Here is a 24,119-nt window from a genome sequence, read left to right as displayed (position 1 = left end):
ACTAAGGGAGGCGGGTACAGAGGGAACCTGATCCGTATCACGAGGCTGTCCGGCAGAACGCCGTGAGGTTCCTTCAGCCTTCGACCAGTGAATTTATTTCTATCGCTGTCGGCCAGGTGCCCGTTATACTGCTTTCATTACGTCTGTGCAAGGAGCCCTTTTGATCGGCATGATAACAGTGTGAAAGAAGGTTCATGGACTGGGGAACAACATAGCCATGCTTTAATAAATAGCCAATATAGTATGGACCTTGGAGAGCAGAGGAGGCAGACACGGAGATGGAAAACACTGGAATGCTACACATTGACACAGACAGGTCAACACACCCATTCACATACACACCAAGTCTGTCAAACAGTACAGGGGGGCAAAGATAAAAAAATGTCTCAGCCAAGGAGACAGAAGGATGAAAACTGAGGAAGAGGGAGTTGGTAGTGTGTGTGTGTGTGTGTGTGTGTGTGTGTGTGTGTGTGTGTGTGTGTGTGTGTGTGTGTGTGTATGTGAGTGAAAAAAGAGAATGAGAAAAGAGTGTTGAATCAGAGGTGCACAGATTTTTAATGAGGGGAAATGTAAAACTGTCGATGTCCCTTATCACCAATTCACTGATCAGAGAGAGAGAGAGAGAGAGAGAGAGAGAGAGAGATTTAAGGAAAGGGGTCAAAATAGGGTGAAGCTGTGGTTACAGCCTCCTTGACTACACAGGACAGTGGTTTTGTGTGTGAGAACTGTATGTGTGTGTATGCATGTATCTAGTTGTGTCTTCACGCATGTATCATTAGGCATCATTAGAGCAAATTATATAGAGAGAAAGACAGATGCTGTTGCTGGCACATGTTACAGTGGCAGAGCAGACCTCCACGCTTACACACCACCCTGCTGTGGTGCACTGCCTGGAGGGTAGATAAAACACACACACACACACACACACACACACACACACACACACACACACACACACAGACACACACATGCACACGTGCACACGCATATGCGTACACACGAACGCACACATGCAAGATCCTTATAACGCAAAGCAGGGACATGAAAAGCTGCAAAACACGTTAATTTAGAAAAAGGAAAAAAAAAAAAAACCCCCAACACTGATGAAGCAATCCTGTTCACTGGCGTTGACGCAGAAGATTAATGTGTGTCCATGAAAAGAAGGTTGTAACAAAAATTCGATTGCACAGAAAGGAGAGAAGGAGAGTGCGGAGGGAGAGAAGAAGAGCAGAAGACGAGTCCTCACAAGAGAAGGTAGAAGTGAAGTGTAAGCGCCCCGCCTGCGTGGAGCAGGCTCCCAAGCTCCACTTCCTGTGCTGTTGCGCATTTGAACTTCTCAGTGTCTCCTGGCGCTTCCTGCGCTTTCGTGCCTCAGTCTCCCCTCACCAGCTCTGCTTCTCTGCCTTCCCCTCTGCTCACACACCATAGATTACTTACTACCTGCCTAATAATCGTGCCTCTCCTTCACTCTATCTACCGCTTTGTCTTCTCCCCTCCTCCTCTGCTGTCTCCCTCTCTCTCCCTCTCTCTCCCTTTTTCTCTCTCTCTCTCTCATTCTCTCACACCACCTGTTAGTGCAGACCGAGAGCTGTGGACTCTACTGTTTTATGAGGGACTCTTTCACACACACGCAATCAGAGGTAAGTGGCGGAGTTTTTCTAATTAGTTTCTCTCTGGAAAACTTCCTGTTCTTGCCTCTGAAGGAAGCGTATGCGCTGTCATAATCCCTCTGCTCATTTGTATAATTCCACACTCCTCTTTCATTTATGCCATCACAATGTTTGTCCTTCCTCTATTTCTACCCCCCCATTCCCTCTTAAGCACACAGTTTTTGTTAATTAGAGGCATTTAATGTCTGGAATGTTACCCGTCCATTAACTGGATTGTTGCCTATAAGAAGTCCACTAGCCAGCAGAGTTCCAGCTCTCACTCTTTGTGGGTCTCTTTCCTTCTTTCTCTCTCTTAAGCTGAGTAGCACAGTGACTGTGAGATGGGACTCAGACTCATTTGTTTATGCTGGGTACGGAAAAACAAGTAAAAGAGACAGTAGGAAAGATGACAGGGATGGTATACGGAGTTCGGCTCAGATGCTGGGGGGGTGGCTGGTAGGGCTCGAGATGCGTGTGTGTGTGTGAGAGAGAGAGAGAGAGAGAGAGAGAGAGAGAGAGAGAGAAAGAGAGAGAGAGAGCGCCAGCATCTAAGCAGCATGGTTTTTGAAGCACAAAGCTAATAGTGCGTATTTAAGCAAAGCTGAGCGGTTCAGGCATATGAGAGAGGGGGACGCTGCATATAGCACGACAGGCTGAGCCACAGGCAACCCGTGGTGAAGGAGGCACAAAGACGAGTGAGAAGCACAGAGACAGAAGAGGAGAAGTGAGGCGTAAGGAAGATAGCTGCGCTGACAGGTCCACTACAGTCCTACCGGGCCAGAACTGGATTTCAGTTCAGAAGTGGCTGGCAGAATGCTTATTGCTGATTATAAGCTAATTCTGATCCAAGTCCTTTGCCTTTAAAAAAAAAACAAACTTTGATTTAGCTTAGCAATACTGATCCTGTACTCATCCAAAACGCAAGATGGATTAAAGACAGATATAATCCGGGGGCCTTGCAATGATTTTCTACAATTTTAATTTTTTTTACAGTTAACGGAGAAGTAACATCTGATTGGATGTACACGACCCATGTGAGACAATCGTGGTATTAAATCTCACCAAATAAGCAATTCCCATTTAAATAGGAATAATTGACCTGTTGACCAAACTCTGTGTTGTTATTGTCAGTCCAGATGAGGCAGTTGGAGGTGAAGTCTCACAGCCCTGAGATTTGTTCATTCATTCTCAGTGCTAATGTGGCTGGAGGCTCTGCTGCCGGCTGCCTGAGCCAGACACACATCCTGGCCGCTGCCAGATTCCAGTGTAGCGCCAAGTACCCTAATGAACACTGCTGACCGCCTACTGTCACCATCAATCTCTCTCTTCTCCTCTCTAGCTTTCTTTCCTCCACAGCGATGCCCCTTCAAAATCCTCTTCAGTTTTCACTCTGATCCACTCTCGGCTGCACCGACACTCATTCAATTAGCGTCGGTGCAGACGCACGCTGCTCCGGCAGCCAGAGAGGAGGCTGGGATGCTCCAAGCCCAGTCAGGATTCGTGTGGGAGCAGGCGGGCTGAGCACCAGGGTATGGCTGACTGCAGTGGATTCGGCTTCACTTCAGCTGTTACAGCTGGGAACCACATAAGCGCTGAGCCACAGCAAGCAGACTGTGTTTAAGGGTTTGGACTCAGTCCCTGTGGTCACCGTGGTAATGATTAGGGGACAGGCGTTTATGAATACAAATAAAACGACTGTGCCTCTAATACTTAAGACTTTAGCCGTTTTCTCAATTTATATTAGAACAATTGTTAAACATGGAGTCAGAAACAACATGTTGGAGATTTTAAAAATGTGAATAAAGATGCATTGGCTAGTTCCCAGTCATTTGCATTCATTTTAGTTCTTCATGGAACGGTTCTATAGATTCTATTTTGGAGGTAATCTAAGGGAGTAATAAACAATGTTGTATTTGTGTGAGTCACAAGTTACTCCTGTCAAGACCAGTAAACCACTCAAAATATTACATTTGTTCCATGTGATAATAAAAAGAGATTATGAGAATTTATGAGAATTATGTTTGAATAGGATAATCGTTTTTGGTCAAATGTATATTTTTTCCTCAATAACTTCAGCATTAATAATAATAACATCTGCATATATATTGGTTTGGCATTGTAGTTCCTAAATATTATACAGGTTTTAAGTTTAAAATTGAGACTGTGATTTGTCTGTTTTTTTCCTGCTAGTGTTGTGGCCATTACTACCAATGCAGAGAACTGTAGGAGAAGATTTGAAATCGGACCAGAAAACCATAATATACCTGCGCCGTGCGCTAATCGCTAATTTCGTTAGCATTCGCGTGTCATGATCTCATTAACTGTTCTGTTCCAGCTCCTCCGCGCACGCTGTCCCTGCCATAATAACGAGCTGCCTGTCATTGCCACGGCGGTGCATCTGAAGCATGTCAAACTGACGACGCTGGATTGACAGACCGTGCGCGCGCAGTGTGTGTGCGCGCGCGCGTGTATACGTGCGCGTGTGACGCTCAAGGCTACTTAGTGCTAATTGGGCTTACAGTTGGGCTGCGAGCGCCCTTCCTATCACCTCCTGTCCCTTTTGATTTTCTCCACCCCCCTCACAATACTCCGTTTTTCTCCTGTCCTTTCTCATTCTGATTACCTTTCAAACTTTTCAGCAAATCACATGAGCTGCGATAGTTTTAAATATACAGACAGCTTTATTTATCTATTTTTGCTGAATTATGTCTTAAATGTCCAGATACATTCAAGCCAGAAAAAGACTGAATTTCTCCTGGAAGACTAATGTGGCAGTGAAACTTGTTGAGCCAAGGATGATGTCAAAATCTTGTTCCCTTTTAGCCTCTCAATCCTAGCCTACATTTCTTCCCCATATCCAAAGCTCCTCCATTCTTTTGTATTGCTCACTAACTCCCGAAAGCAATAACCCTCAATAAATTCAGTGTTGATCCATTTTCTCTGGTTTTAGAAATGGTGCAAAACACAAAAGACCAGCGGAAGCTGGTGAGTGTTAATTACAGCAGTGCTACTCGCTGTATCAGTATGCAGCTCCTGTCACAGTTTTGTGGAACAGGTTGAAGATTTTCAACTCAAATGGGTGTTAGGGGATTTTGGACCAGACAGATCAAATATTTCAGGTGATCTGGAGCTGAGAATAAATATGTGCTGTATCCGAAAACAAATAATGAGGCGATTCTTAAAGACACTGAGTTTGTGGGAAGCAAACTGTGGATGACAACAACAAAAGCACATTTACAGCACAAATGTAATTGTGTATAAACACTTGGAAAGCTTATTGTCTTAGAGTGGGTTAGACTGAAATTCAGATTAGAGCCAAAACCTACATGCCTTGTAGACTTAAGCCAAACACTAATTTATTCCATAAAGGAACCAGACTCTGGCTTAGACGGACGTCTACTGAGTTCCTTTCTCACATTTATGGCATTTAGGAGATGCTCTAATGCAAAGCAGCTAGGAAGAGTGCTATATTAAAAACTCACAGAAGACATTGTCAGTACAATAGGTTAGAGTCCAAGTTACCATTGAACTAAGATACGGCTAGATGTAGGAGTCAGTGCTGATAGTCTAGAATGACAAAATGTCAAAAAGTCCAATATTTAAAAAAAATCCTAAGAGGGTTCAAGTAATCTATTAGTTGATCAATAGAAATGCAATTCAGCATGTTACAAGCCAATGCGATATATCTAGACATCCTCATACATATTTCTCAGATTGTTAAGGCATCATCTTCTTTTCAATAGAGCCAATTCAGCCATAGGCAAAGTGTGTCTGGGAAACTGACACCATGTAAGACTTTTAAAATTGATCACAGCTAGACATTTACTAGAAAGAATGAACTGAAGAAAGGTTTTCAAACTGGAAATGTGTAGGCCATCTACTGCAAAAATTCACAGAGGTAAAAGTTGCTGTTTAACCTTCTGGGTTATTTCCAGATTTGCATTTGACATGCACATAAGCAAACAGAAGCTGTCAGAAAGGAGACTTCAGTCTAGTGTCTGCTTCTCTCATTCCTATTGTCATTCTCATTCATTCCTTCTGCCTTTTCTCTATTCAGCTCTATGACGGTGCGTAAAGGAAAAAAGCTCACCATCTCCATTCAGGAACACATGGCAATAGACGTCTGCCCGGGCCCGATTCGACCAATCAGACAGATCTCTGCTTATTTTCCCCGCCTGTCCCCAACTGGTGAACCCCTGTCACCAAACCCTGCTGCCTCTCTGTCAGCCCACAGCCCTGGGGGTGGAGCTTGTGGAGTGGGGAGTGGTGGACTCCTCTCCCCACTGCTGTCAGCACCAAGAGGAGGCGCCTTGTCATTAGCAAGCAGTGTGGATACATCAGTGGACATCCAAAGTTCGGACAGTGACGACTGCAGTAAGTCCAGCTCTCCCGACGTGACTAACATGCTGGAGGGTGATATAAATTAATGAACAGCTCAAAATCGAAATGTTCAGTTTGATAAAAACCTGGCATTGTTTTACACTTATACTAGAAAGCAGGAAATGTACATTTATTTTCTACATGCTGTGGTTTTATTAGGAACCCATGCACCTATCATATAGGTACATTTTGAGTGCACAGTTGTAGACTGTAAACCATCTAATGTAGCCTCTACTGTATTGATCCCTGCTTTATTAATCCCTGGTGAGTTTCTGACCACAGGACCAAAGGACCTGGCTAGATATTATTATTATTATTATTATTATTATTATTATTATTATTATTATTATTAATATAATAATACAGAGATGCCACTGTCATAGTTGTGGGCATTGAGAGTTTAAGCAGTCAAGTTGTTGTTTTGCTGTTCAGTGTTGCTGCAATGTTGCTGTATATAAATAAATAAATAATATAATAAAGCATAGCTAAAACCAGTTGTGCATGATGACATAGGGGCCCTAAGACTCTCTATAGGTGTTTTTAATAAAGTGACTGGGGACTGTATGGTGAAATGAGCTGAAATGCTACCACAGTCATTTCTAGAGAGGAAGGGCTGGATGATAGGATTCTCTCTGTGTTTGATTCAGCTGTCCACATACTGGTGAACGCAGTAGTTAAGTCCTGACTCACTTAGCTATAGAGCTATACTACATGGCCAGTAGGTAAACAAATAGCAATGTGCTGTGCAGTTGCAAAATAGCAGTGTGATGTGCAATTAAAAATTGAAACCATGGCTAACATATGTAGGACAGGGAATAATGCATGGGTCATTTTAACATGTGATTAAAAAAATAATAATTTAGTCATAGATACCATTGTGTTCGGTGGGTGGTTATGTATGATGAAACATTTGAGACAGCAAACCAAGATAGCTATAGATATATATGACTCAAGATAGCTATAGATATATATGACTCAAGATAGCTTTAGATATATATGACTCAAGATAGCTATAGATATATATTTATAACTCGAGATGTATTATGACACGTGTAATTTCTGGATGAGTAGATAATTATTAATATTGTTGTTGTTACAACAGTGTTTCAGATTGGGTTTAATGTGATTTCATTATAGCTTAGGATGATCATATTTACAAATGCATGCATTAGTTGTGCAAATGTAACAGGCCATTTAAATGCATGCACATTTTCCACATTCAGTCATTTCACTGCAAACGTTGACTTGCATAAGAATCTATCCCTCTTAAAAGTCAAAAGGTTCATGTTGATTACAAATGACACTTTGATATTTTGTGTCAAGACTGACCTTCAAAATGTATTACAAAATACATTATACAAACGGCAATTACCATACAATTGGAATCTTCCTGTAAATCAATTAATTAAATGTGTTAATACTAAGGAAACTATAAATAAAGTTATAGACATGCACAAGGAAACTGCTACAAATATACAAGTGTTTGGATATCCCAGTGAGCACTGCTGGATCAATAGTGAAGGAATGGAAGCTGTGTCGTTCCACTCAGATACTGGCTAGACAAGCTGTCTCTCAAAACTCAGCATCAGAGCAGGAAGGAAACCTGTGAAGGAAGCCACAGAGAGGCCAACGATCAGTTGCTACAGAGTTCAGTGACTGACTCTGGAGTGTAGGTGCAGCAGACAACGATATCAAAAGCTCTGTATACAAGCCTGTATGGGAGAGAGGCTAGGAAGAAGCTATTACTGAAGAAAAACCACATCAAAGCACATCTGCAGTTTGCCAAAATACATCACACCTAAAAATGTAATTTAAAGGTTCGATGGTCAGAAGAGACAATAATAGAAGCTTTTTTTTGTCAAAAATCAAAGACATTATGTGTGACACAAACCTACAATTGCCCATTCCTCAACAACCACCATCCTGTCAAGTCCAGAGGTGGAAGCAACATGTTGTGTGGATGTGGGGTTTCCTCAGCAGGGACTGGGCATCTTATTAAAACTGAAGGACAAATGGTACAAAATACAGGGAGACACTGCAAGACAACCTGCTCCATTCTGCTAAAAAGCCCCGAAGCTTGGGAGACACTTCACCATTCATGAAATTCAAATTTTTTGTATAGTGCTGTATCGTGCTGTTGTTAAAGTAGATTTACAGAAATTCAGGCAGACAGTGATCCAAGCACAAACAACACTGGAGTGATTGAACATCAAAAGGTTGAAGGTTCTATAACAGCCAAGTCAGAATCCATATTCCAATCCAATAGAGAAAGTCTCTCATAGAAAAAACATTTTCAGTTTTAAATGTGTACATTTTATGTCCTTATGAGAAATGATACATTTCAATTTTGCTTTATCCATTAAACAGGCAGGATTGGAAAACAAAGAGTAAAAATTATTTACTGTTGCTTTTTACCTTGTGGTCTTAACTAACACTAAAGAAACCTTTGAGATCTGTTGTGTTCTTTGGTTTTTATGAGTTGTGTCTCTCAGGATACATTGCCCTGTTAAGGTATAAAAAATTGTAAAAATGATATATATACTTAAGAGGACAATAAGAGGAAAATGTGCTTTAAGAGGATACTGGATTGCAATAAAAAAGCTGATCGGATTAATCTGCCTAAGTGCTGTTTGTAATCACAGTGAATCTGATTACTTCAAAGGAGGTTGAATACTTTTGCAAGGGATTGTGGAGGAGGGGGCGAATGTTTTCTGTTTTTTTTTGTCTTTATATCTCTGTGGATAGTATCAGATGTTCTAATACTGAAAGGTCTTACCCATAGTTCAGTCCATTTGTGAAATGCCAATGTCTACGCTGATATCATGTCTCCATCACGGTGTAGCGGCTCTGGGGACGTTGGAGTTTGAGCTGCATTATGAAAAAGCCACCAGCTCACTTCACTGCACCATCCTGAGAGCGAAGGTAAGAAGCTCAGGACAGACCAGAGTTTAACAGCTGCTTCCAGCGTCACATTATGCATATTATCCATAAGATTTCAAATGGATAATACTAATCAGAGAGTATCATCATTATATAAATACAAATAATAATTGGTCTAATGTCCAGTTTCATCTTGACACATACTAAAACAATCTGAACAAGCATGTGACTTTTTCAAAATCTCTTCTCAGATGTTCTCTCCCAACATCATCATACAGGACAAATAACATCATCTGTTAAAATACTTCCTATAACAATTTTATGAATCAATGGCTATGAGAACCCATGATGGCCTCTCTCCTGCTCTAGGGTCTGAAGCCAATGGATTTCAACGGCTTATCGGATCCATACGTCAAGCTTCACCTTCTCCCTGGTGCATGTAAGGTGGGTGAATTTATACACCATTCATCCTTGGCATTCATTACTCGTTCGTGTAACCCCTTTTTATTCTTTTCTTTCCTTACCATGTTTTTTTTTCAGATTGCATTGCTGATGTTTTTTTAAAACTGAGCTTTTTCTCTGCTCTCTAATCAGGCTAATAAGTTAAAAACCAAAATTGTGCGAAATTCCCTAAACCCAGTTTGGAATGAAACACTAACGTATGTTGGAATCACGGAAGAAGACATGCACAGAAAGACCCTGAGGTACAGTGGGTGTATGAATGTGTAGGTGTGTGTGAATGTGTGAGTGCATATGTGTGTTTGTATTCATGCATGTGAGTGACTTCAGAAGCCTTAAAAAATCTTTGCTAAAAATGTCTCAGGCACTGTCTTTCCTTCTATGAATATTCGCCTGCTAGCAGCCCACACAACTTACCCTGGGTATGTTTGTGGTAATATTTCTTCCTTTGTGTGTGTGTGTGTGTGTGTGTGTGTGTGTGTGTGTGTGTGTGTGTGTGTGTGTGTGTGTGTGTGGGTGGGGGTGTGGGTGTCTGTTTGTGTGTGTGTGTGTGTGTGTGTGTGTTTACCAAAAAGATGCTAATCTATTTCACACACACAAACAGACACCCTCACACACACACACACACACACACACACACACACCCTCACAAAAAGATATATATATATATATACATATATATGGACACATACATATATAGACACAAACACGCCCAAACAAAACCCCTCAGAACTGCACAAAACTCCCTATTTATGTGTCTGTCCTTTAAAGCTCAGCAGGAAGTGGTTTTCTTGCTACATTTTAGCATGAATGTCATCATCATCGTAATCATTCATCTTCATCATCATCATCATCATCATCATCATCATCATCATCTTCTTCTTTATAATCATCATCTTTCTTTCTCCTATTCCTGGTGGTAGCAGGCTGAGGAGATCAGTTCAAACCTTTCTATTCCCTGTGACAGATTCCAGCTCTTCCTGTGGGACATCCAGATGCTCCCTGGCCAGCTGTGAGATATAATCCCTTCAGCGTGTCCTGGATCTGCTGCTTGGCCTCCTTCAGTGGAACAGCTGTAGTAGGAACCAATCAGGGAGCATCTTTATGAGATGTTCAAACCACCTCAAACCAGCACCTCAGCTCCTGTCAGTCAAGAGGAGCGCAACACAGCTGCCACTAATCTGATCCATCTGTCAACCTCGCTCTACCTATTTCATTAACTTGTGAACAAAAATCCTGAGATGCCCAAACTCCACAAAGCACAAGATTTCTCCTCTCCTCTGAAGGGGGCATTCAATTAATTTCTTGGAAAGAAATGAGGAGGTAATGATTTTCACCCGGGGTGCTTTACTATTAGCTGTGAAGCACTCAAATGACTGTCAAAGGTCCACCTTGATATACATTCCAGGAAAACCAAAACAGAAATGGAGAGCAGATGCATTCTCAGTGGAGACCCACACCCACAGTGAATGACTCGCACTTAAGGCTAGAAATGCCTTCACAGCTCATCCTGCATTAATATAGAGACTGAACCAACTGAACTCCATAATCCTGCACCACCTCCTTCAATGTATGCCAAGGCACACAATTATAAGTCCACAAAGCAGACTAAGTTGCCATTGCTTTCATTATCTCTCACGAAGCAGGCTGGGTTGCCATACTCTCGTTATCCCTCACGAAGCAGGCTGGGTTGGCATACTCCCATTATCCCTCACGAAGCAGGTTGGGTTGCCATACTTTCATTATCCCTCACGAAGCAGGCTGGGTTGGCATACTCCCATTATCCCTCACGAAACAGGCTGGGTTGCCTTACTTTCATTATCCCTCACAAAACAGGCTGGGTTGCCATACTTCCATTATCCCTCACAAAGCTGTGCCAAGGAAAAATGCTGGTCCACATTCAATGATCTTGGTGGAAGCTGCATTGTTCCTCCAGTATCCTGGGTTCAACTGCCAAACAGATTATCCTCTCCAGGACCGCAGTGCAGACTTTCCCTTGGAGGGTGAGGAGTATGATTGCTTTATAATTGGAGCACACCCTCTGGCCCCCCTATGTTAAATACAGTTCAACTATATGGGGGCACTGCTCCCGTTTTTCATGAAATATTGAAGAGGTCTATTAGCTCCACAATGAAACCCTGCTCAGTGCCTCTACATCTCCGGTTGAATCTTAACTGTTCCTGCTGTCATGCCACCACACAGGATCATTTTCAACTACCATGATAATTTCTAATCGAAGGCACTTCTTCTTGATATGAGGTCATGTCCTCTGGCTTTCATTAGTTCTTGACAGTGTTCCTTCCATCATTTGACAAAATCCCCAGCAGAGGTCAACACTTCCTCACCCCTGCTTGGGTGATACTGAGACAAACCCCTCCTAAGACAGTTTGCCAGGACATCTTTGGAGACACCAAAAATTTATTCTCATTTCTCCAAAACACCTCCCAGGACTGAACTATCACCTCAGCAAACGGCCTTCGCTGTAGACCTTCTGGCTTCTGATACATCTCATATGAATCTGGAGATCTCTCCAAGAGCATTACATAGAAAGCACCTCCTTCTGACAGCTTCCCGCACTGCTGGCGTCCACGAGCATGTTCTAGGACTGCTGCCATGATGATACGATCGGCAACAGCCTTCTGGCAACAGCTTCTTTTCAGTGCCTCTAATACTGAGGATTTAAACATGGTCCATTCCAGCCTAACCTCCTCATCCCTCAGCACTTGGTAGATGTTTTGTCAAAGGTGACATCTGAAAGCATTTCTCACAGAGCAGTCCAGATGTTCACAGGTCGTCTGGAAGGCCCTGCTGTGCTTCCCAGGACAAATCCAGCTCACCACCAGGAGTGATCAGTTAACAGCTGAGTGTCCAGAACATACAGACTTATGTCATCTGATACAATAACAAAATAAATCACTGACCATATTTTTGTCCTTCCATAAATAGTGCATAGAAGACTATTAACATTTCCCTATTGTCAGGTTTAGGGCTGAAGTTCACAAACCCTTTCTCAATGACAAGGTTGTGATCTTCAAAGGGGCAAGCAAGAATTCTTCTGTTGACATTTTTGCTTCTTTTTTTCTTAGATGGGAGATGGGTGGGCAGGACAGGGTAGGTGAGAAAGTCATTTAGCCATTAATCTCTGAGGAGGAAGAGCTGAGTGTGAGAGTGAGCTGCACAAACACACAGGGCCCTTTGAACGTGAGGCATGGGTGTAAGCTAAAAAAAAAAACATTGCTGTCAGCGCTGCAAATATCATTCTAATCCCATTCATAAATATACATTGCTGTCAGAACCAATTTCATCATGTCCATGAAGAGGACCATATTTTTTAGCTCCTTTGTTCTCCTAATCTCTCACTTTTTCTGTCTTTTTCAGACTACTTTTAATTCTAAACATACATTCTTCCCCCTTTCCTTTCTGTTAGTCTTTTACGCCTTCATTGCTTCTCTCTCCCCCCCTCTCTCTCTCTCTCTCTTGTCTCTTCCTCTCTGTCTCTCTCTCTCAGGTTATCAGTGTGTGATGAGGACAAGTTGACTCATAATGAGTTTATTGGCGAGTCTCGGGTAGCTCTGAGGCGTGTAAAACCAGACCAGACAAAACGTTTCTACACCTGCTTGGAGCACCCACCCCCTGTAAGACACACACACCCACCCACCCACACACACATAGACACAGACACACACACACCCACACACACACACACACACCCACCCCCTGTAAGACACACACACCCACCCACCCACACACACACAGACACACACACACACACACACACACACACACAGAAAAACATATACAAACAGTTACTTTGAGTCTGCTCCTGTAAAAAGTGTGATAAACATTTCAAGGAGCTCTACAGGCGTTATCTGTCTCACCCTCTATCTTCCACACTCTCTGGGATTCTCAGCTGCCTTCTCCAACAGCCATGGGAGCAGCACTGCGAGGGATCTCATGTTACCTCAGAGAGGTACTCTATCCAAATCTCTCTCTCTTTCTCTCTCTCTCTTTGCCTTTCTCTCTCACTGCATATGTCATTAAATCCATCTGTCCCCAGACGTGGACACAATTAAGATAGCATTGACATTTCAAAGCTTGCGTACATATGGAGCTTAAATATTTCAACCCAATAATTGTCTGCAGTTTAATGCATTTAACATGCCTGTTAAGTGTGTGCACATTAGTATCTATATGAATTAGTGTTTCAATAAGAGCACTGTGACATTGCCACATTTGCCATTGCCTTCATCTCTAAAGTGATTTCATGAGTACTCAGACATACTGTAAAGAGAAATATCACAATAAACAAACAGAGAAGTTAGAATCCTTACAAAGTGCTGTGATTGACAGAGGCCTAAAAAACTATTTGAATATTAGGCAGTGATATTTCTTCATGGAGCCCAAAATCTCTGACAGAGCCTCTGTAAAGCGATGCAAACCTGTAGTACTGGTTAGATCCTGTGAAAGAGTGGGCTGAGGGAAAAACACAATGACAGAAAAAGGGGTGGGTGTCAGGCCTGTAGCTGATGAACAGGGCATGAGGGAGAGAGAGTTATAACAATGTTGTCTCCCTGTCTTTCTCCCTGTCTTTAATAAAATGACTGAAGGCTTCTGAAACAGCACGCAACCTTTCTCAAAGGTCTAAAAATTTCAGAGTAAGGGAACAAAATGAAAAACAACATCAAAGACCAAAAAGAGTTCAGTGGTCAAAATGAGGGGGGAAAGGTTGAAGAGATAGATAGATAGAGAGAGAGAGAGAGAGAGAGAGAGAGAGAGAGGAGAGAAGGAGTGAGGGAGAGAGAGTGGGCAGAGAGACAGAGAATGTGTATAGGGTTATGAGTGGGTAAAAGGTGGTGGTTGTGTGAAGGCAGAAGTGAAAACAGGAGGTGAATGCTGGAAGATGAATCCAAAAATCTCTCACAAAAGGAAGAGAAATAGTAGTGACAGAAAGTTACTCTGCTGTGAGAGATAAAAGAGAGAGAGGGAGAGAGAAAGAGAGAGAGAGAGAGAGAGAGAGAGATCGTGCCTGAAACAGCTGCATGAGTGAGTGAGTGAGATGTAAAAAAAGTGAAAGGTTGAAAAAACAAAAAGCACAGACCACCATGAAAAGCACACACACACACACACACACACACACACACACACACACACACACACACACACACACACACACACACAAACACATAGAGTGAGAGCGAGAGACATAGATAGATAGATAGATAGATAGATAGATAGATAGATAGATAGATAGATAGATAGATAGATAGATAGATAGAGAGCGCGAGAGAGAAATATTCACATTAATGCAGTGAAGGTGTAAGGTGGAGCCTGAGAAATGTAGATTTGAACGACTACAGGTTTGAAGTTTGAGTGGTTGGGATGTGAGAGAACAGACCTAGGCCACCGTAAACCTGAGGGCTCCGTGTGGACTGTTCCACCCAGCTCAGGAGAAGGTTAAAGCAGAGCCACAGAGCCACAGAACCACAGATCCACAAAGCCACAGATTCAGAACCACAGAGCCAGAGAGCCACAGAACCACAGAGTCACAGAGCCAAAGAACCACAAAGTCATAGAGCCACAGAGTCACAGAGCCAAAAAACCACAGAGCCACAGAGCCACAGATCCACAGATCCACAGAGCCACAAAGCCACAGATTCAGAGCCAGAGAGCCACAGAACCACAGAGTCACAGAGCCACAGAACCACAGAGTCACAGAGCCACAGAGTCACAGAACCACAGAGTCACAGAACCACAGAGTCACAGAGCCACAGAGCCACAGAACCACAGAACCACAGAACCACAGAGTCACAGAGCCACAGAGTCACAGAACCACAGAGTCACAGAGCCACAGAGCCACAGAACCACAGGGCCACAGAGTCACAGAGCCACAGAGTCACAGAACCACAGAGTCACAGAGCCACAGAGTCACAGAACCACAGAGCCACAGAACCACAGAGTCACAGAGCCACAGAGTCACAGAACCACAGAGCCACAGAACCACAGGGCCACAGAGCTGTTGATTCCCATCTCCTGATTTGGACTCTGGCACACACACAGTTTAATAGAGACTGATGACTGATCCTGTGCCATCTGTCTGCTAATCACATAAATCTGAATATGAAACGTTCCTTTTGGTGTCTCTGTCTCACGCTCCTTTTTCTCCGTGTGTTTACCTGCTCGTTACACCTCCTCATTATCATTAGTGATTTGGAGGTCGTTAGTTTATCACCGTTGAATGCAGAAGGAAGAACTCAAAAGTGTCTCGAGGTATTTCATGAGTGCAAAGACATTTAACGACATATTTAAAAATGTAGGAAAATCACGCAGTCGACCCGCGAACCACCTGCGTGCAACGATATTCCAACAGCACATGTCCAAGTGTCCAACAACTTAAGAAACGTATGACATTGTGAAACATAATGTACATGTAAGATGACACTGTTAATTACACATTATAAACTGAACTATTGCAACCATACAAGGTATTGCAGAATCACTGGACCCATGTATTTGCACTGATTATCTATTAAATGCGATCAGTTTTTTTCCCACTGAGCAAGGGGGATATTTGCAGTCCTATCCAGACTCTTGGCTGTGTGTATGAGTGTGTGTGAGTGTGTGTGTGTTCTTTGTTTATGTGATAGGTGCTGGCTGACTCTCTATCTCTCATTAGTCTGCTGCCTATTCTTGTCTACTTCCACTCGCTACCATTAATGAAGCCTCACACTGCTAACCAAACAGATCTGGCATAGACCACTGCCTTGTCATTCTCTCATACACACATACACACATGTGCGAACACACTTGCATACATGCACCCCCCCCCCCCCCCCCCCCCCCAAACATACACACACACTGTACACAGTATACATGCACATGAAATGGTGGGATTTTAAAGCGTAGGACAACGAGAGCCGGAGTGAATGACAGACGGGAGAAGTCAGCGTCAAGTGGGTTGTTGTTAAGACGTGGCCACCTACACAGAAGTAATGAGCCTTGTTTGGCAAAATCACTCAAAGTGTCAAACAAACGGGTCAGGGAGAGGTGGGGGAGGGTGTCCGGATTACCCACTGATCCTCCCTCCTTCTGCGTGCCAGGGGGAATGGCAGATGTAGACAGACAGAGGCAGGAATGACAAGCCAGGACCAGGGCGAGACGCACGGGTGTGGGATAAGGCGTTTGGCGTGGTCCCTGCGGCTGCCCTCAGAAAAGTGTCAGCTGGTCAGCGCCACCGCCTTTGTTTCTCCTGGAGACCTCTAGAGCTAAATCGCTTCAAAGGGAAACAGCGGTGCTGAATGCCTGTGAGAAACAACCCCACACACTCCCCACTCACCCACCCCCACCCCCACCTCCACCCCCACCTATCAGGCATCACAGTGGCTTCCTGCCCCTGCTCCCTGACGGTATTTGTCCCCCTCAGACATGGGACTAATTATGAATAACTTACATGTTTAAAACTCTGTTTGTGCAGACTGGTATCCTGACTGGCATCCTAGAGGAGCTTTAATGAGTGTGTGTATGAGTGTGTGTGTGTGTGTGTGTGATTGTATATTAGAGACCCCAACATACAAACATAAACACACAGTGTCTGTGAGTGTGTATGAAGAAACATTTGATTTTCCTGCAACTCAGCTCAGGTTATAAATATTACAGTGTGTACACGAACCAGTGAGTTGAGCAGAGTGGAAAACATTGAATTCTCTTCCTAATTTGCTTACATTATTCTCTGAATATGTGAATGACATGGTGAAGTGAACCTACCCCAGTGCACTTGGGTCTTGGTGTTCAGAAACAATATACTTAACATTCTTGCCATGTGCACCTGAGGGATATTTCACAAAGTAGAATTATTCAATTTACCATACAACATAATCCCAGAGTCAGGACAGAGTTAAGGGACATTTCTGATGGACAGTCCTCATGCTGAGTATAACCAATCTGGGGTGGGTTTCCCGAAACGTTCTTAGCGCTAAGTACTTCTTAAACTCATACGTTTCATACGAGGTTACGAAATACTTAGCGCTACGAACGTTTCGGGAAACCCACCCCTGGCTGGAATATCCTGCTTTGTGCGAAACCCTCCAGTGACAGTCCTTCGTATTAGAATTATGCCATAGTTTTCTTGTTTCATAGTTGGCTTGTTTTCTTCAAGTCCCTTTTGTAGCTCCTTTGAATGTTCTAATTTAACTCCACTCTCTATGGTAAGAGTGCTCTCTTAGGTCTCTCTTAGGTCTTTGCATCTTCATTCCACACACTCCCGTTCCCTATTTGTCTCTAGCCAGCACTGTACCAACCATCATCAGTACTCTTAGCTACAGTATGTTTTATATTGCTCACATCTGCTTTTCGGGTGCTTTTCCTACACACTTTTCTTGAGAACTTACACTGTGCCATATGAATTGGTAAACCATTTTCTGGCCTTCATCTTAGACAGAAGCAATTTCTATGCTGGTCAACAGGGCCGGTTTTAGCTATGGGCAATGTGGGCAACTGCCCAGGGCGCCATCTATTTAAGGGCGCACGAGCGCCGTCAAAAGAAAAAAAAAAACTCAAAACAAAACTCGCCAGTTTTGGGAGTTAGGTAGAGGGTTAGGGCTAGCGCTCATTTCCATGTCAGATTAGTGGAGTGGGCGCTGGGCGCCCTCACTATCACGTCAACTTGCTGCGGAGTGAGAGTCATACAGGGGTGGGGTTCCCGAAACGTTCTTCTTAAGTACTTAAGTACTTCTTAAACTCATACATTTCATACGAGGTTACGAAAAACTTAGCGCTACGAACGTTTCGGGAAACCCACCCCAGGTTGTGTGTGTAAGAGGAGGCGAGGGGATAGAGTGATCCCAGGCCACACAACACAAACTGCTTTAAAAGAAATTGTATTTAATTCTTAAAATTAACATAGACCCACTGTCACGCACATACCTAGCTATGTGAAAAATGTAAAAATCAAAGGCTAGGCGAATTTGTTTACGTCACGTGACTCTGGTTGATTGATAGGGGAAGGGACTGTAGTCGAAAGGTAAGATGGATCAAGGTAAAAGACCAAAGAAGCCATCAGGTGCACAGTTTAGAAAAAGAAGAAGAGGAGAAACGGGCAAAGGATAAAGGTATGCAGATTTCTGTCAGTGACTTCACCCAGGGCGTAAATCTATCCAGAACCGACTCTGCTGGTGAGGTTAAATCCAAGTTTTCATATTGCAAAGTTTTACATACCTAGCTGTAGTATTTAACCTGTCCCTACTGCCGCTACTGTCTGACCAATCAGCTTCCTCATTTCCCACTCCACGTCCACCTCATTCCTCTACTCGCTCTGCTCCCTGACCTTCTGCTCTTCCTGATCTCCTGCCAGGTCTGACCTTTGCACCATTCAAGCCCCCTGATATCCCAGATTTAAACCTCCTAACCCACAGGTTTAAACCTCCTAACCCACAGGTTTAAACCGCCTAACCCACAGGTTTAAACCTCCTAACCCACAGGTTTAAACCTCCTAACCCACAGATTTAAACCTCCTAACCCACAGGTTTAAACCTCCTAACCCACAGGTTTAAACCTCCTAATCCACAGGTTAAACCTCCTCACCCACAGGTTTAAACCTCCTAACCCACAGATTTAAACCTCCTAACCCACAGATTTAAACCTCCTAACCCACAGGTTTAAACCTCCTAACCCACAGGTTTAAACCTCCTAACCCACAGGTTTAAATCTCCTAACCCACAGATTTAAACTGCGTAACCTCCATTTTTCATCTCAGGTCCCAAGTTTAGTTCCTATCCACATACGTATGTTCCTGTACCCATTAGTGTCAATCTCACCATCTCCGTCTCGGTCTCAGGGTCTGTCCCAGTATCATGCTCTGCTAGTTGTCCACTCTCCTGTTCTACCAACTCCCCCGTGTCCAGTCCCAAACCCTCAGTCCTGTATGTGTTTGCAGCCTGTCTTCTGACCAGGCTTCTGTTGCAGTCCTGACGAGGTCTACAACTTCATGCCTTAGAAGCTACACGTTGGAGGATTCCCCAGGCTGTGTTTCCCCTCCATGTTGTCTGTTTGGTTACCGTACTCCTCCTGATCCAGACAATTGTACCACAGTACACCTGGGACGTTTTGTGTTCTCCTCCCTTGATTCCACCCTCCATAGCATTGTGAAAAGCGCTATACAAATATATTTGATTTGATAGCTCATTCCTTGTTGTTCTTCTTTGTTTCCCTGACTTGTATACATACTCCCATGTTTCTCATTTGTTACTAGTACCAGCTGTGTGTTGTGTTCGTACCTATTTTTGTCTTGTTCTTTTCTGGTATTCTAGTACTTTCCATATGTTAGGATTTAGCTCGTTTTGTTATTTCCTACTGTATAGGCCCTTGTTTGCTTGCCTTAACATTTACAGTATTTGGCATTTGCACTTGACTTACAGATGGACTTTAGAGTCTTCATCAAATTAATATCCTCATGTGACAGGAGATAGACTAGCAGGTAAACTACAGTAGATAGACTAAAGTAGGTAGACTACAGTAGGTAGACCAATGGAGATAGACTAAAGTCCTGGCTAGAGTGTAAAAGAAGACAGGAAAAGGCTTTTTATCTGTTTGTGTGTTTCAAGCTGCCTTCTGGTATTCCGTGTGCCTTTCTTTTCATCCTTTCTCCCTTCTCTGGATATGGATTTAACAAATGACTGTCACAAATGCATTCTGCCTCCTCACCTAAGTCACCAGCTTCAGTGACGCCAACTCCGGGATCTCCCCTCCATCCAGAACATCTAAACCCCGAGGTTGTTAGTGCACAAAGGGCTAGCTTGTGTTCTTCGTAACAGATTGGTGCCACACATATTTTAAAAGTCTGATGTTCTTGTGGCTTGGAAATGAGAGCTGCAACCCTCTGCTTATGCTGAATGCAAATCTAACACCTAGACCTTTTCAGTTTATTACAGGCCCACTAGCACGCAGTCTTAAGTTAAATTGCTGGAACATCTTTAATGCGCTATTGACTGAACAATTTAGGCTTGTGGCTTTATCCATCAGTTCTGATCTGGTACTGGAGGTGTGACCTCTGATACTATGACTATTATCTCATAGCTTCCCCCAATATGTTTTTACTGCTCAATCCATATTTCATTTACAATGGTGAAAGAAACCATATTGCATTCATGATATAGCATATAGTAGTATAGTATATATAGTATATTTACATCACTGCAACATACCTTCAGCTTCAGTATGTGCTATATACATTATTAACAATAAGGTTACTGTCTGTGCATTAGTGTGTACATTGCTGCTTTATGTGAGATGATATGCAAGATAAATCAATAAAAACAGAATCAAGCAATAAAATCACAGGAACAAAAAATGTGAAGTTAAATATGTGAGAGTTGTTGTGACATTCCTTGTTAAACAAGCAATGCCACTGGAGTTTTACTGTTGTGCAAACAACAAAATTAAATAAAATATATTAATTTGCTCAGTGGGAACCCTTTCTGTGTCAGGGTTTTTTAATAGTTAATTAATCTTGGCCACCTGGTCTGTCACTATTGATGTTGGTGATTAATTGAGTTGCTGCCTCCTTGGCTGTCTGTGCTCTCTACGCTGAATAATTCTGCTCTTCTGTCCGTCCTCTTCCTCCTTCGTGTGTTAACTCCCGTCCTCTCCTCGTCCCTGCAGTGGGAGAACGAGCAGCTCCAGTGTCTGGAGGAGCGGGGCCGTATCCTCATCTCGCTGCAGTTCCTGCCCCCGCCCACAGAAGGAGACGGAGAGGGCCAGCGCGGGGGGCTGTACGTTGGGGTGCAGCGCTGTGCGCACCTGGCTGCCATGGACGTCAACGGCTTCTCCGACCCCTACGTCAAAACGTGAGAGCCCCCCCCCCCCCTGGCCTGTAGGTGTCTGGCGTGGGTGTTTCAGATGTTGAGAAACAACATGAAAATGTTTTGAGATGGACAATGTTTTGAGATGTTTTGAGTTAGTTCAACTAGTTAGTAAAATTAAAGTTGTCAAAAGCATATTAGAAGGGAACTAGAAGATTGGGATACATGATAAATTATCTTTAGGACAGTGCAAGAAAGATAAGGGAAGTATAAGAGCTGGTAATCTAGTGAAATGGAGTCTACACTACTCTATCCACCTGTTTTCTGTGGTAACATATTCCTAATGGCTCCACTTCTCACCCACCTCGTGCGTTAAAATAAATATTCCTTCCTCAGGCAAAATGGCAAGAGAATCTACAGATCCCCCACCCACACACTTTCATGCCATTCACTCTCTCTCTGTCTTAATACACACACACACACACACACACACCGTTAGTATCTTGTCTTTGATTGTGAGAGTGTATGTGTGTGCCTGCGTGTTTGGGGGAGGGGAGTGTGAGTTAAATGCAGTACATAAAGCAAATCAAATTGCTTATGGAAGCCAGCGGGACACGCCGACAGCTATGTGTGTTTCAATCGATGTGGGTTTGTGTGTTGCGGAGAGGTGGCATAATGCCTGTTTCTCTCTTTAGTTGTCTGTGCATCTTTGCCTCTTGCTCTCCTCTGTTCTCTTCTCCATCCTACTCACTTTGTACCACTCTCTCTCTCTGTCCCTGCAGATATCTGAAGCCAGATGTTAAGAAGAAATCAAAACATAAAACTGCTGTGATTAAAAAGACCCTCAACCCAGAATTCAATGAGGTATGAACCATAAGCACCTAGCCATACGAAACCCACTGCCAAATCTTTTTGTGCATTCGCCTGTGCCTCTCATAACCTCTATAAGAATGAAGGCCATAGTAAGTGGTAATGAGATGTCTAGTCCAATCGCCCAACACTCCCATCTGGTGAGCGCTTTCTCCCTCTCCTCCTCAGCCGACATTTGTGTGGGATGCTATGCATAGTCAGTCAGCCTCAATGTCTCCCCGTTCTCAGAGCTCCTAGAACTCCTCACTACCACTGGTGCCTACTGGTGCTGCTATGGTTTACTCCTGTGCACCCCCCCCCCCCCCCCAGGCGCTAAGAGTTCGGAGGCCTCAGGCCTAAGTTCGGAGGCCTCAGGCACTAAGGTGTCGTGCCTGATCACCTCCCCGGGAGAAGAGACGGTGACTCCACAGCACGCTGCTGCAGACTCCAACCGCATCATTTACCTGTGGATTTACAATTTTCAGTTTCATTACTTCCTCTCTGTGTCCCCTCCACCTCTTCTCCCAACCCCCAGGAGTTCTTTTACGAGATCTCTCTCTCAGAACTAGTCAGGAAGACGCTCGAGGTCACAGTATGGGACTACGACCTGGGCCGCTCCAATGATTTTATAGGTAAGGACAAAGCATCTCGGGTGCATGTGATATCGATCTGTTAGGCACACTGCTGGGCTGACTATTTGAGAACAATCCCTGACTCTGAAGAGATTGATGCTATATTGTACAGATTTATAACACACCATTTGCCTCTATTATTGCAAATAATAACATTCACACAATGAGAACAGCAGTTAAAGCCCTGCATTCTTTCATAAATAATGGCACACAGACACAAAACATACCTATTCATCCTAATGAAAATACTTCTGCCTGGCAGGAGGGGTGTGCCTGAGCTGTCAATCACAAGGAGACGCTCTACGCCATTGGATGGACTGCCTGAGGAACAACGGGCAGAAGTTGGAGCGATGGCACGTTCTGACCAACGAACTCCCTCAGAGCACTGGCCAAGAATGAAAGAGGGGCCTGCTGGGCCACCTGAAGATGACTTACATGATATACAGCTGGCATATAGATAACTGATATGCCTGGGGGGGGGGATCTGTTAATGCCAAACAGGGCAAAGATCCTGGAGATTATAGGGAGCACACTGGAGCGATTCAGACTTTGTGCGTCACATGCTGCATTCGTGTCACGTGTGTGGTGATTTTTGGGCGGAGAAGATGATTTGAAGATCAGTAAACCTGCACAAGGTCTGCATCACTTGAGTGCATCCTGCAAGAGGGGAGGGCGGAGCTAGCAGCTGCCTTTTGATTTTGTGACTTGACGGAACATTCCTCCCACCTCTCTCTCTCTCTCTCTCTCTCTCTCTCTGCTGCATGTTTTACAGATATTTTGGTAACATCACAGTGAATTCTTATCTTCCTGGATGCCACATAGAACAACAACCTTTTGTCCTTCTGTAGTAGAAAATACATTATGTCAAAGCTTCAGTCACGGTGCTTCTGGCCAGAGCTAAGAAGAGATACACCGTACATTAACAGCCCATAGGAGAACATGCCCTGCTCCTACAGCAAAGTCACCCATATAGTGTACTATAGAGTATTGCCATGACAACACATGAGGCTCCTTTATGGCCTTCATGTTTATGAGACTCTTTGTAAATACTGGGTCTCCGGTACGAACAACACTGACCATTCGTTTTGTAGCATGATGCAATGTTTACAGCATTTTAGCCCCAACAGTGTTTTCTGGGGCTTCCGATCTTACTGGTTTGAGTTTCCATTTGCTACCATTATTTGTACGAGTTCTATTGATATTCTGTGATACACTAGCCAATTTATAAAGGATCGACTCGTCGGAATGCTCTGTGTAACCGTGCAGTATCCAGAGAATGTGCCTGCATGCTGTGGTGCGAGTGCGAGTTTATATCGCTGTGTTCTCTTGGTATTTACTGAATGTTGTATTCTTGGGGATTTGTGATTACTACATTTATAAGAAGTGTTTACGTACAATTTGAAAATACAACTGGTATGTACTGGTCCAGACCCCTGTGTCTTTTCTCTTGATCTGTTCTTCATCTTACGGCAGAGGAA

The 24,119-nt window shown here is 43.5% G+C and overlaps 1 protein-coding gene across 2 annotated transcripts; it reads left to right on the top strand.

Moving 5' to 3' along the window:
* Positions 1 to 10: 10 nt before the first annotated feature.
* Positions 11 to 24,059, top strand: doc2a (double C2-like domains, alpha). Of its 2 annotated transcripts, XM_076996961.1 has the most exons (13): positions 11 to 316; positions 1,191 to 1,267; positions 1,576 to 1,640; positions 5,707 to 6,023; positions 8,872 to 8,951; positions 9,279 to 9,353; positions 9,504 to 9,613; positions 12,877 to 13,003; positions 13,279 to 13,338; positions 21,021 to 21,205; positions 21,943 to 22,024; positions 22,545 to 22,641; positions 22,904 to 24,059. In XM_076996961.1, exons 4-13 carry the CDS (start codon positions 5,711 to 5,713, stop codon positions 23,038 to 23,040), a joined length of 1,266 nt encoding a protein of 421 aa, XP_076853076.1. In that variant the 5' UTR covers positions 11 to 316; positions 1,191 to 1,267; positions 1,576 to 1,640; positions 5,707 to 5,710; the 3' UTR covers positions 23,041 to 24,059. The 2 variants fall into 2 exon arrangements, with proteins under 2 accessions (XP_076853076.1, XP_076853075.1); XM_076996960.1 differs by lacking the exons at positions 11 to 316; positions 1,191 to 1,267 and having other exon boundaries at positions 1,500 to 1,640.
* Positions 24,060 to 24,119: the final 60 nt, after the last annotated feature.

This window comes from Brachyhypopomus gauderio, chromosome 2 (assembly GCF_052324685.1).
Source record: "Brachyhypopomus gauderio isolate BG-103 chromosome 2, BGAUD_0.2, whole genome shotgun sequence".
NCBI lineage: Eukaryota > Metazoa > Chordata > Actinopteri > Gymnotiformes > Hypopomidae > Brachyhypopomus > Brachyhypopomus gauderio.
The sequence above is the reverse complement of the archived record's forward strand: the minus strand, read 5'-3'. Positions and strand labels throughout refer to the sequence as shown.

Bases quoted from the DNA above. Each gene is read 5' to 3' on its own strand.
- doc2a (XM_076996961.1), top strand. From the start codon at position 5,711: ATGACGGTGCGTAAAGGAAAAAAGCTCACCATCTCCATTCAGGAACAC. The intron at 9,614-12,876 runs GTACAGTGGGTG...TCTCTCTCTCAG, and splicing joins ATGCACAGAAAGACCCTGAG to GTTATCAGTGTGTGATGAGG. The intron at 22,025-22,544 runs GTATGAACCATA...CCCAACCCCCAG, and splicing joins TCAACCCAGAATTCAATGAG to GAGTTCTTTTACGAGATCTC.